Source organism: Morus notabilis, unplaced genomic scaffold, assembly GCF_000414095.1.
Source record: "Morus notabilis unplaced genomic scaffold, ASM41409v2 Scaffold161, whole genome shotgun sequence".
Classification (NCBI taxonomy): domain Eukaryota; kingdom Viridiplantae; phylum Streptophyta; class Magnoliopsida; order Rosales; family Moraceae; genus Morus; species Morus notabilis.
Window position 1 is genome coordinate 312,703 of NW_010357095.1, and position 12,379 is coordinate 325,081.

Here is a 12,379-nt window from a genome sequence, read left to right on the forward strand (position 1 = left end):
TTATATATTATATTAATAAATAAAATATTGTTGTTATAGTATTAGCATAAGCGAAAATTTATTTATATGAAAATATTTATGTTCTATTTTAAAAATTTTTTAAAATTATAATTAAATAAATTAATTAATTTTTTTTTCTATTTTATTTTCATTAACATTTTTATTTCTATTCACATTATCATTCTTTTACTGTAAGAGAAGAAAAAATCGATGCCAGAGGGCAGAGAGTGTTGGACTTCGGAATCCACAAGATTGATTTAGGGAGGTTTAGAGTTTTTGGAGAGAGAGAATTGAGATGGAAAGCAGCAACTTGGAGCAGACTCTGCAGGATGGGAAGCTCTTCAGACACCTCAATTCTCTCATCGTCGCTCATCTTCGCGACAACAATCTCAATCAAGTAACTTCTTGTTTTTTTTTTGGTTGACTAGTTTCCGTTCATTTGCTGAAAATTGTGTGAAAACATCAGAAATGTGAGTTGAGTAACGTGATTATGAGTGGACACTTAAAAAAAAAAAAGAAAATATAATGTGGTGGCTGGGAAATTTGGGGAATATATATTATAATTAGGATTTTTTTTAATGTTAAATTTAGTTTGCATTATGTTGGTTTGAGGAATGGAATGGAAACCAAGATCTTCATTAATAAGACAAGCTGTTCTTAGCAATTGAACAATGTACAAGCAAGTTTTCACTTCAATTTGAGTGTTTTCGCTGATTTTGAAATTCGGGTATCGACCGAATTATAGGCTGCGAGTGCGGTCGCTTCTGCGACAATGACACCCTTGAATGTTGAAGTCCCGGCTAATAACCTTCTTGAGCTGGTTGCCAAGGTTTGTTTGTGGTTTGATTGTTAAATTTGTAGTTGGATTAGGGGAAATAATGGAAGTATTTGGTTCTAAGGTTAGAACAGGGTCTTGCAGTAAAAAAGGATGAGATGTTGAGAGGGGTTTCTTCAACTGGATTATATGATTTGGGTACGTCAATACCTGCGGTGTACGGTTCTGTTTCTGCTCCTCTTACCGCTGCTGCTATTGATTTCAGGTAGTTATTACCTTTCAGAATAAGCTCATGCAACATTTTACTAGTCTGTCATCCCATGTGCATGGTAGCACCCAACATGTGGTGTATACAATTGTTTTGTGGTATCATGAATGTTTGTATTTTGTTTTCGGTGCCTTTATAGTCGAGCAGCCCAAATGAAGGAGGAACAGGGATTGTATCAATTATCAAGTTCTCTCTCTCTCTCTATATCTCTCTCTCTCCCTTACTGCAGTGTTAAAAGGTGTTTTTTTTTTGGAAAAACTGCTATGAACGATGTCTCGAAAAATGTATGCATTAATGTTTCTTAACATATATTTGTAACTTATAAGCTTGTGAACATTTTTGCAATATCTTCCTTTAGATTATTTTTCTCGCTCTTCGCCTACTTGAGCTAGTAGGGCAAACCAGTCTACATCTCATGCGTCAAAAGGAAGGTTAAGGTTATTTACACTAAAACTTAGGTTCCAACCAGAAGTTAAATACCAAATGCCAATGAACACATATGCTAGTTCACTTCCTAGTCGTGGAGTGATGTCCAATGATAGCCGGTTTGAAATCAGCCACAATTAAAAAATCCAGAACTACCAGTTTATGCTATTTAGCTTTCGATTGGCCAGGGCATAAATAGACTCGCAAGTTCACAGACCCCTAATGTCTGATATGTGTAATGTTATTTGAAAAAAATCCTACCAAAGAAAAAGTAAGCAAAATAGAAGGTTGACTATGCTTGATTTCTGTCAAACAGTTCTGTGGAGGATACTAAAGGCGCATCAAAGAGTATCCCAAAGCATGAGCCAAGGCATCTTTCAGAGCACAAGGTAAACATGAGTATAAGAAATTTTCAGTTAAATGTAACTTGTTTCTTATAGTCTAGAAAAAAAAATGTAACTCGTTTATAGTAGTTTATTGATAAGCCTCTACTTAGAAAAGTTTATGTGAGGAAGGGTCGGGGAAGTGATTAGGGGATTGTTAGTGTATAGGGTCGGATGTGTATAGGCTTACGTGGTTATTGTGTGTGTTAGTATAGGCTTACGGGGTTATTGTGTGTGTTAGCACAGGGGATTATTGATTAGAGTTGGGTGGGGGGGTGCAGAAATAAATAGGTGGACACGCTGGAATAGGAAGGTAGGCGGAGATTGGAGTCTGTATCGGGAAGTCTTGGCAATAGCTGAGCAGGAGGGTATTCTGTTGGTTTCTAAGAAACTGTTTGGGTGTAGTTCTTGTTGATAATCAATAAAGATTCATTCTTTCTGTTTTCTTGATTCAATTTCACGCATCAGATACCTTTTCTTATCAATTTGGTATCAGAGCATCATCTTGGGAGAATTATGGCAGCAAGAAAAGCAGAGGAGAGGTTCGAAACTGTGGAAAAAGAGATCAAAGAGGTTAGGGTTTGAAGGAGAAGGGAATTGTAGAGATGGAGAAGGGCATCGGTAAGGTTAGGACCGAGCTTACTCAGAATCTCACAGATCTTCGTCGGCTAATTGAGGAGCAGATGAAATTGTTCACGGCGCCAGTGAAAACGTCCGAGAAAGAAGGTGCTTCGACGTCGATGGCGGAGCAGGAGCAAGGTGTGGCTCCGACAGTAGATGTGGGATCGTGAATGGCTGACGTTGCGGGATCGCGCGCGCGAATCGAAGAACGGGTGGTAGATCCTAGGGGTTTGCAGAACGTGCCATTACCGACGGAAACCGTTGGGTTGCGTCTACGGGGAGGAGATCGGCCAGTGGAACCCGGAAATTTGCGGAATCCCGGTCGCGACGGTGGAGAAGGGGAGCGAGATGGCCGAAGAGAGGGATTGAATGCTCTTCCAGGGGAAGGTGCGATGGGACGCCGGGGTGTTTGGCGAACCTCAGAATCCTGGTTTTTGGGAACGGAGGTGTGGCATGGGTGGGGATGGATTCAGAGGAGGATGGCACAGGGAAGTTTTGGATAACAGAGGGGTACTGGGCGAGTTGCCGGAGAATGAGGAGTGGGCCTCGTACTGTCGACGGCAAGTGGAGTGTCCCTTGTTCAGCGGCGAAGATCCCTACGGATGGGTGTTCCGAATGGAACAATTTTTTTCCATCAATCGTTGCTTGGAAAGGGAAAAGCTGATTACTGCCGGAATAGCTCTTGAAGGAGACGCCCTGTCATGGTTCCAGTGGCAAAATGGCCGCCGTCCGTTCCACGGTTGGACGGAGTTTAAGTTGTCTCTTTTGCAGCGTTTCCGCTCATGGCAGGCTGGAAACCTCTGTGAGAAGTTCTTGGCGATTCGACAAGAGGGGACTGTGGCAGATTATTGCAGGCAATTCGAAGTTTCTGCAGCCCCACTCTTAGATGTTCCTGAGGAAATTTTGGAGGGCATTTTTGTTAATGGATTAAAGGCGGAGGTTCGGGCGGAGTTGTGACTCTTGAATTCGGAGGGGTTAAGCGAAATTATGGAGATCGCCCAGAGAATCGAGGAGAAAAATGAGTTGCTACATTGGGAGGTTGCCGGATCAAGAGTGTCGAGGCCACAATTTTTGGGAGGTCCGCGAGCTGAGTTTTCTACCTTCCCTGCTAGACCAATTCTTGGAGTTGAACGACCTCAGCGAGCTCCAGCCAATGTGGATAGGGCAGTAAGCCAAAAGCGGGAATTTCCTTTTCGCAAGTTGTCGGATTCTGAGTTGCAGGAGAAGAGAGACAAGGGACTTTGTTATAGGTGTGATGAGAAATTTTTTTTTGGTCACCATTGTAAGGAGCTCCGAATTATGTTGGTTAGCGATGAGGACTCCACGGAATGTTTGGAGGAAGATAATGACGTGGCAAAGACTGTTTGGGAGGAGGGGCAGCCCGAGCTTATTGAGCTATCATTGAACTCCGTGGTGGGGCTTTCAACACCCAAAACTATGAAGATTCGCGGATTGATTGCTCAACAAGAGGTAATTGTCTTAATCGATTCTGGAGCAACACACAACTTTATTTCCTTAAGTTTAGTAGAGAAATTGTCCATTCTAATTTTTCCCACTGCCGGGTTTGGAGTGCAAGTGGGCACGGGCGAGTCGGTTAAAGGGCAGGGACTTTGTCGTGAAGTGTCATTGAGTTTACCGCAACTAACTATTATAGAAAACTTTTTGCCATTGGAGTTGGGGGGGGGGAGGTTATCTTAGGCTGGCAGGGGTTGGGAACATTAGGAGCTCCGAATTATGTTGGTTAGTGATGAGGACTCCACGGAATGTTTGGTGGAAGATATTGACGTGGCAAATACTGTTTGGGATGAGGGACAGCCCGAGCTTATTGAGCTATCATTGAACTCCGTGGTGGGGCTTTCAACACCCAAAACTATGAAGATTCGCGGATTGATTGCTCAACAAGAGGTAATTGTCTTAATCGATTCTGGAGCAACACACAACTTTATTTCCTTAAGTTTAGTAGAGAAATTGTCCATTCTAATTTTTCCCACTGCCGGGTTTGGAGTGCAAGTGGGCACGGGCGAGTCGGTTAAAGGGCAGGGACTTTGTCGTGAAGTGTCATTGAGTTTACCGCAACTAACTATTATAGAAAACTTTTTGCCATTGGAGTTGGGGGGGGGGATGTTATCTTAGGCATGCAGTGGTTGGAAACATTGGGGGGTATGCATGTGAATTGGAAATCCCAATTGATGAAGTTTCGGATTAGGGGGGAAGTGGTGACATGAGTCTCTCTACTTCTATGGTTTCCCCTAAAGCGATGTTTCGGACCATTAAGCATGAGGGACAAGGCATCTATTTGGAGTTGCAGGTGCTGGATGGGGAAAGGAAACCAGACCAGCCACTTCCTACCCAAATCAGTGCACTATTGCAGCTTCATCCACAAGTTTTGAATATGCCGGTTGGCCTCCCTCCACAACGATTGCGTGATCACCGCGTTATTCTCCAACCGGGCACCGCTCCTATTAGTGTTAGACCCTACAAGTATCCTCATTTTCAGAAAAATGAGATTGAAAAGTTGGTTCAAGAGATGCTCGAAGCGAGGATCATACAACTAAGCAACAGCCCGTTTTCTAGCCCGGTGCTTCTCATTAAAAAAAAAAAGATGGTACTTGGCGTTTTTGCGTTGATTACCGCGTGCTCAACAAAGCTACAGTTCTGGATAAGTTTCCCATACCGGTGATCGAAGAGTTATTGGATGAATTGTTTGGGGCTAGTATATTTACCAAATTGGATTTGAAATTGGGATATCACCAAATTCGGATGTGCGTGGAGGATATTCCTAAGACAACTTTCCGCACTCATGAGGGCCATTACGAATTTTTGGTTATGCCTTTTGGGCTAACTAATGCTCCGGCCACGTTCCAATCTTTGATGAATGAGGTACTAGAACCTTTTTTGCGAAAGTTTGTTTTAGTTTTTTTTGATGATATCTTGATATACAGTAAATCATTGGAGGAACATGTGGGTCATTTGGAAATGGTTTTGACCGCCTTGGAAGATAACCAATTATATGTCAACCACAAGAAATGTACTTTTGCCCAAAGTCAATTGGAGTATTTGGGTCACATTGTTTCGTGTGATGGGGTTTCGGTCGATTCCAACAAGATACAGGTTATGTTGGATTCGCCTACTCCCCGTTCTATTAAGGAGTTGCGTGGATTTTTGGGCTTAACAAGTTATTATTGGCGTTTTGTAACGGGGTATGGTCATCTTTCTTGGCCATTGACACAACAACTGAAGAAAGACAGTTTTAATTGGACTGAAGAGGCTGAGTCGGTCTTCCGGAGATTGAAACAGGCCATGACTACAGTTCCGGTTCTAGCATTGCCAGATTTTTTTCAACCATTTGTGGTAGAATCCGATGCTTCGGGTTTTGGGATTGGTGCGGTTTTAATGCAACAACAGCGGCCTATCGCTTACTTTAGTCAGGTTTTGTCTCCTCGGGCTATGGCTAAGTTCGTTTATGAGCGCAAATTGATGGCTGTGGTGTTGGCGATCCAGAAATGGCGTCATTATCTCCCGGGGCGGCATTTCATTGTCCGCACGGATCAAAAAAGTTTAAAGTTTTTGTTGGAGCAGCGGTTAGTGGGAGAGGAGCAACAGAAGTGGTTATGCAAACTGTTGGGTTACGACTTTGAGATTCAATACAAGCCAGGGTTTGAGAACCGCGTGGCTGATGCGTTATCCAGGTGGACTTCTGGATTGGAGTTGATGCACTTTGCCACATCCGCGCTGTATGATGGAGCTGAAATTCGGCAGCAACTTTTGGGTGATCCGAAATTGGCTGGAATTCGGAAGGAGTTGCTGCACAATCCGCAAGGGGTGAAAGGGTTCTCTTTATGCAATGACATGTTGCTTTGCAAGGGTCGGGTGGTTTCGTCTCGGCTATCTCCTCTCATACCTATCCTTTTGAACGAGTTCCATGGCAGTAAGGTGGGAGGACATTCGGGAGTCCTAAAGACGTTTAAACGTTTGTCTTCCGAGTTCTTTTGGTATGGCATGAAGCGGGATGTAGTCTCTTTTGTGGCAGCCTGTCAAGTATGTCAACAAAACAAGGCGTCGACTTTGTCTCCTGGGGGGTTGTTGCAGCCATTGCCACTGCCGAACCAGGTATGGGATGAGATTTTGATGAATTTTGTGGAAGGATTACCCAAGTCAGCGGGAAACGACTCAATTTTAGTGGTCGTAGATCGGTTGAGTAAGTATGCACACTTTTTGGGTCTTCGCCATCCTTTTTCTGCAAAGTCGGTGGCTGCCCTGTTTATTAAAGAGGTGGTGCGATTCCACGGGTTCCCAAGGACTATTGTGTCCGACCGCGACAGTTTTCCTCAGCCATTTTTGGAAGGAGCTCTTTAAGTTGCAGGGCACTTTATTACATCATAGTACGGCTTACCATTCTCAAACGGATGGACAAACGGAAGTGGTGAATCGGTGCTTAGAGGCTTATTTACGCTGTTTTGTTTCCGGGAAACCTACTCAATGGTTTTCTCATCTAGCGTGGGCCGAATATTGGTATTACACAAGCTTCCATGTGTCCGCGGGAATGACTCCTTTCAGGGCATTATATGGTCGTGACCCTCCTAAATTGCTGCGTTTTGAGTTGGGTTCAACCGCTAACTCTTTATTGGAGGAGCAATGGCAAGCGAGGGATGCTATATTAGAGGAGTTGCGGGGCCACTTGCTTCAGGCGCAGCATTCAATGAAGAGGAACGCAGATCTTAAGCATTGTGATGTCTCGTTCGACGTGGGGGATTTGGTGTTCCTGAAACTATCGCCATCGTTCCTTGGCCAAGTTTCCGAATGAAAAGCTTTCTCCTCGGTTTTATGGTCCCTATAGGGTCGTGTCGCGCGTGGGGGCAGTGGCGTACCGGTTGCAATTGCCTACAGGGGCCAAGATTCATCCGGTCTTCCATGTGTCGTAGCTTAAGAAAGCCATTGGCCTGCCTATTCCGGCTCAGGAGGTTCCGCCCGCTCTGGCTGCTGACATGGAGTTACGCGTGGAGCCGGAGAGGTTGTTGGATACTCGTTTTTCTAAGGTTACTGGGCAGCTGGAAGTCTTGCTTCAGTGGCGTCACTTACCGGATTATGAGTCGTCTTGGGAGCTTTTCGATGTCATTCAGCAACAGTTTCCTGAATTTCACCTTGAGGACAAGGTGACTCTTTTGGGGGGCGGAGAAGTTGATAAGCCTCTACTTAGACAAGTTTATGTGAGGAAGGGTCGGGGAAGGGCTTAGGGGATTGTTAGTGTATAGGGTCGGATGTGTATAGGCTTACGTGGTTATTGTGTGTGTTAGTATAGGCTTACGGGGTTATTGTGTGTGTTAGCACAGGGGATTATTGATTAGAGTTGAGGGAGCAGAAATGAATAGGTGGACACGCTGGAATAGGAAGGTAGGCAGAGATTGGAGTCTGTATCGGGAAGTCTTGGCAATAGCTGAGCAGGAGGGTATTCTGTTGGTTTCTAAGAAACCGTTTGGGTGTAGTTCTTGTTGATAATCAATAAAGATTCATTCTTTCTGTTTTCTTGATTCAATTTCACGCATTAGATACCTTTTCTTATCAATTATTTAGAGAAATGATACTAATGACTTCGTACTCGTCATTTTTCCGTGATTGACATGTCAAAATTTCTAGAATGTTGCCAGATGTGCAAGGTTTAGTCTTGATGGGAAGTACATTGCTACTGGAAGTTCTGATACGTCTATAAAGCTATTTGAGGTGCTGATTTATTAGATTGTCACAACTTGTTCATTCTTTACTGTGGATTATAACTCATTTCCAGTCAATTTTCTGTTTTAGGTTGCAAAGATAAAGCAAATGATGCTGCCAGATGCAAGGGATGGTCCTGTGCGAACTGTGATATGGACATTTTATGACCATGCTCTGGTGAATCTGCATTTCACTCTTTTTCATTTCTTTCATACCAAAAAGAAAGAAAAGGCCTCAGAGGATGTGTCCCATATAACATTCTTGTTTTTTCTTTCCTCTCTTGCATAATTGTATTGCAGCCAATAAATGACCTGGATTTCCATCCACAAAACACTATTCTAATATCGGGAGCCAAAGATCATACAATTAAGTATGTCATTTAGTTTACCTTCTCGTTTTTATCCTTTACTTAGAAATTATGTATAACCCTTACCCTTTTTTGATTGAGAGCTCCAGAGAGGTTAAAACATCGTTCTCCTTACATTGTTGATAAATCCTTTATGGCCTTCTCTGGTAGTAAAAGGAAGAAGAATAGATTTGGGATTGTCATGAAATGCTTGTCGTGATTTTCAGGTTCTTTGACTTTTCGAAGATGACCGCAAAGAGAGCATTCAGAGTTATCCAGGTTTGTATATCTTGTCATTCTGGTTTTGAAGGATGTGTAATTTGGATTTAGCTGCAGAATTGTAACTAAAGTTCAAAATGTAAATTCTTCTAAATAAAATTTCATTTCATTCTCAGGATACCCACAATGTGCGCTCGGTTTCTTTCCACCCTTCTGGGGATTTCCTTTTAGCTGGTAATTCTATGTGATAGTTTCTTTATTTGGATGAAGTCGTCATTTCTCATGTAACTATTCCTTTTGCAGCTTATGTTCAAAATATCAATATTGGTCGTTGATTGCAGTTTGGGTGCAAATTACATGAATATGTTGCTATAACTCAAAACAGATCATCCTCTTTGGCCTCTGAAATTTGTTACTGATGACATTGAAAAACATTGTTGAAATCACAGGAACTGATCATCCAATTCCTCATTTGTACGATGTCAATACTTTTCAGTGTTACCTATCAGCGAGTATTCCGGAGATCGGTGTTAATGGAGCAATAAATCAGGCATATTCAATTCCTATTCTTGTCATCCTTCAAATGTTTTATTGCAAGTATTAGATAAATTTCAATAACGTCAGGGATACCATTTCCTTGTGTTGGTTATCAGGTCAGGTATTCAACTACAGGTGGTATGTATGTCACTGCTTCTAAAGATGGTGCGATTCGTTTATGGGATGGTGTAAATGCCAGTTGCATACGGTCTATAGTTGGTGCACATGGAACATCAGAGGCCACTAGTGCAATATTTACAAAAGATCAAAGGTTGAGATCACAAAATGATTTAGGTTTTGAAATGTGTACCCAAGAATAATAATAAATATGTAGACTAGGAATCTTTGCTCTAATCTCTTAAGTCGATACAAGCTTCATGTTCTGGCTTTGGGACATGACTCAGATTAACTTTATAGGTTCATTCTCTCGTGTGGAAAGGATTCCTCCGTGAAGCTATGGGAAGTTGGAACTGGAAGATTGGTCAAGCAATACCTGGGAGCTACGCATACACAGTTGCGCTGTCAGGTATCCTAGGACATCCTTCTTTTGGCTGTTTTTGTGTTAAGGACCCCCTTTTTTTTTTTTGTTTTTTTTTTTCATGAAAATATGAGCAAATTTGTTTAGCAAGAATCATCTCAGAAAGCCCTGTGCAATTAAATTTTCCAGGGGAAAGTTTGGCATAGGATTTAGGAGTAACAGCGATAAACAATCTCACCACATTATTCACAATAATCTGCTTTCAAAGTACAAAGGGTGCGTTTGGAATTGATTTTTACATGTTTTTTAAAACGTTTCTGTACGGCTTTTGAGGCACAAAAATAAAAACGGTCTGTAAACCATGTTTGTTTAACAAATGTTTTTAAAACGAAAACAAAAAACAGTGAGAATGGTTTTTGTGAAGGAATTAGAAAACGGTTGAAAGTTGTTTTCCCGTTTCTGTTTTCATTTCTTAGTACTTATCAACAGTGTTATAATATATTAATTAATAATTATAACCAAATACGATTTTACTTTTTTATTATACTCAAAACAATTTCTTAAAAAACTAACCAAACGCAATTTTAGAATCGGTCTCAGAATGATTTTCAAAACAATCTCATTTTTACTTTTGTAAAACAAAATCATTTTGAAAGTGTTACCAAACGAGCCCAAACAATCTGTATTTTCATGTACTTTTCCATTTAGACGCTGGTTCTTATATCAAGCATTCAGTGATCATGAGACAGGCAAATCAAAATTACTTACCTGTAGGAATTTAACTACGTAGACAATTTTGCGATCTTGATTGATAGTTCTGTAAGCCAATGTTGTATAAATCAAACCCACAGCTACTTTGTGTTTAAGAGTAAAAAAATTGGCTTGTACACTACCATTGCAATTTTCTTTTCTTTTCTTTTTTTTTAATAATTATGCAATTTTCATTGTTTGTCTGACAGTATAGATGGCGGAAGTCCATATCACTCACAGTGATCCCAAAAAGAAGCTTCCAAATTTGGCAGCTCTCTTTTTTTCTTTCGTTTTTTGGAATGATGCTGTAGGTTTACTAGGTTCAAACTTTTATTTGCAGGCTGTTTTCAATCATACTGAAGAATTTGTACTATGCATAGATGAGCCTAACAACGAGGTTCGTTAAGCTTCTTGTTCTTTGGATACAAAAATGACATTTCCAATGTTTGAATTTGCAACTGATGTCATTTGTACTATGCAGATTGTTATATGGGATGCTTTGACAGCAGAGAAGGTTGCAAGGTGGCCTTCCAACCATATCGGCGCTCCTCGTTGGCTTGAGCACTCACCAGTAGAGGCAGCATTTGTTTCCTGTGGAACCGACAAGTCAATCCGTTATTGGAAAGAAGCACTCTAAATCTGCAGATAATAGCTTTTCTTAATTCATCTTCGATCTTAGGATGCAACGGTTTCTTATGCCTGTAAGCTTTCAAAATTTTTGGTTTTGTTTCTTTATCCATTTTCTGTTTTGTGAGGCATGTGTTGTTACTTACGAACGCAGAAACCTTTCAAATTATTGTCAGCTTTCTTTTTGCAAGTTTTTTTTTAGTTGTTATTTATTGAGAACTTATGACATTGTGGTGAATATATGCAGAAAATATAACTGCATGTATATATCATTGTTATGTTCTGTTCCCATATTTTTGGAACTCTCATCAAACAGAGACGTTGACATGCTAGGACTTGTAAAAATAGCTTGTTAATTGGGCAGGACAAACTTAAAAGGGGAAAAAGAAAAAAGAAGAAAAAAATTGAGAAATTAAAACCTATAATACGCTACATAACAGAGGATTGCTTTTCGCCAAACTTGAAAAGCAAAATTCCAAACTTGAAGAGAAGACGAGGACGCTATGAGTTTTTATTTTTATTTATTTATTTTTAATCTTGTCAGATTTGTGTTTTGGCAAACTATTGGTCCCTTTGGACTTTTGTCTATGCGAGGTGTGTGGTAGCCTTCGTGCTACACAGTTATGGCTCTCGATTGGTCGGACGCTTCCATCGATTCTAAAGGTATTTTAAAAAGAGCTTTATGCGAGTTCGATTATAGATGTGCTAAGGAACTTTTTCGTTACTGAGTAGTGCGTCTTCCTTCTTGAGCGTCATTCAATTCCGCTAGTGCTGTATCTTGTAGGTTAACAGAGTCATTTGCATTTCTATTGATATTTATAATTCCCGTTAAAAATGAATTTTCATTTTTTAAAAGAAAAAGTTGTGAGAAGTTTTTTTTTTTAATACAAAAGTGGTCTGTTTGGAGACTAACGCTTTAGAGGTGGTATTTAACAAACTCACCCAATTTCCGCGCAAGGTTTAGCCCGTAGCATGATTCGGTCCATCTTACATCATTAATGACCAGGAGCAACATTTCAAGCGTAGCCATGACTAATGAGCTTTTCAAGCTCAAAAAAGAAGCACCATGGAACTGAGCTCTAAAATAGGCTTCGACGGACCATCTTCTTGGGACAAAAGAAGCCCCATGGAAATGAGCTCTAAAATAGGCTTCGATGGACCATCTTCTTGGGACAAGTGACGTATAAAGTGCTGGTAATATAGTCTCGAGAAATGTAATAACATATTCTAGAACCTCATT

General features: G+C 41.0%; 1 protein-coding gene across 5 annotated transcripts; it reads left to right on the forward strand.

Moving 5' to 3' along the window:
• Positions 1-214: 214 nt before the first annotated feature.
• LOC21395883 (cleavage stimulation factor subunit 50) lies at positions 215-11,545 on the forward strand. 5 transcript variants are annotated; one of them, XM_024164401.1, is made up of 15 exons: positions 215-397; positions 746-829; positions 910-1,040; positions 1,183-1,229; positions 1,786-1,858; positions 8,119-8,191; positions 8,273-8,359; positions 8,482-8,552; positions 8,756-8,807; positions 8,924-8,981; positions 9,197-9,297; positions 9,401-9,555; positions 9,702-9,810; positions 10,853-10,909; positions 10,994-11,545. In XM_024164401.1, exons 1-15 carry the CDS (start codon positions 296-298, stop codon positions 11,147-11,149), a joined length of 1,356 nt encoding a protein of 451 aa, XP_024020169.1. In that variant the 5' UTR covers positions 215-295; the 3' UTR covers positions 11,150-11,545. The 5 variants fall into 5 exon arrangements, with proteins under 5 accessions (XP_024020169.1, XP_024020173.1, XP_024020180.1 ...); XM_024164405.1 differs by lacking the exon at positions 1,183-1,229 and having other exon boundaries at positions 8,108-8,191; positions 10,994-11,544; XM_024164412.1 differs by lacking the exon at positions 1,183-1,229 and having other exon boundaries at positions 910-973; positions 10,994-11,544.
• The last annotated feature ends 834 nt before the right edge of the window (positions 11,546-12,379 follow it).

Excerpts from the sequence above, each read along its gene's own strand:
- LOC21395883 (XM_024164401.1), top strand. The coding sequence starts at position 296 with ATGGAAAGCAGCAACTTGGAGCAGACTCTGCAGGATGGGAAGCTCTTC. Across the intron at positions 8,553-8,755 it reads GCCAAAGATCATACAATTAA|GTTCTTTGACTTTTCGAAGA; the intron begins GTATGTCATTTA and ends CGTGATTTTCAG. Across the intron at positions 9,298-9,400 it reads TTAATGGAGCAATAAATCAG|GTCAGGTATTCAACTACAGG; the intron begins GCATATTCAATT and ends GTTGGTTATCAG.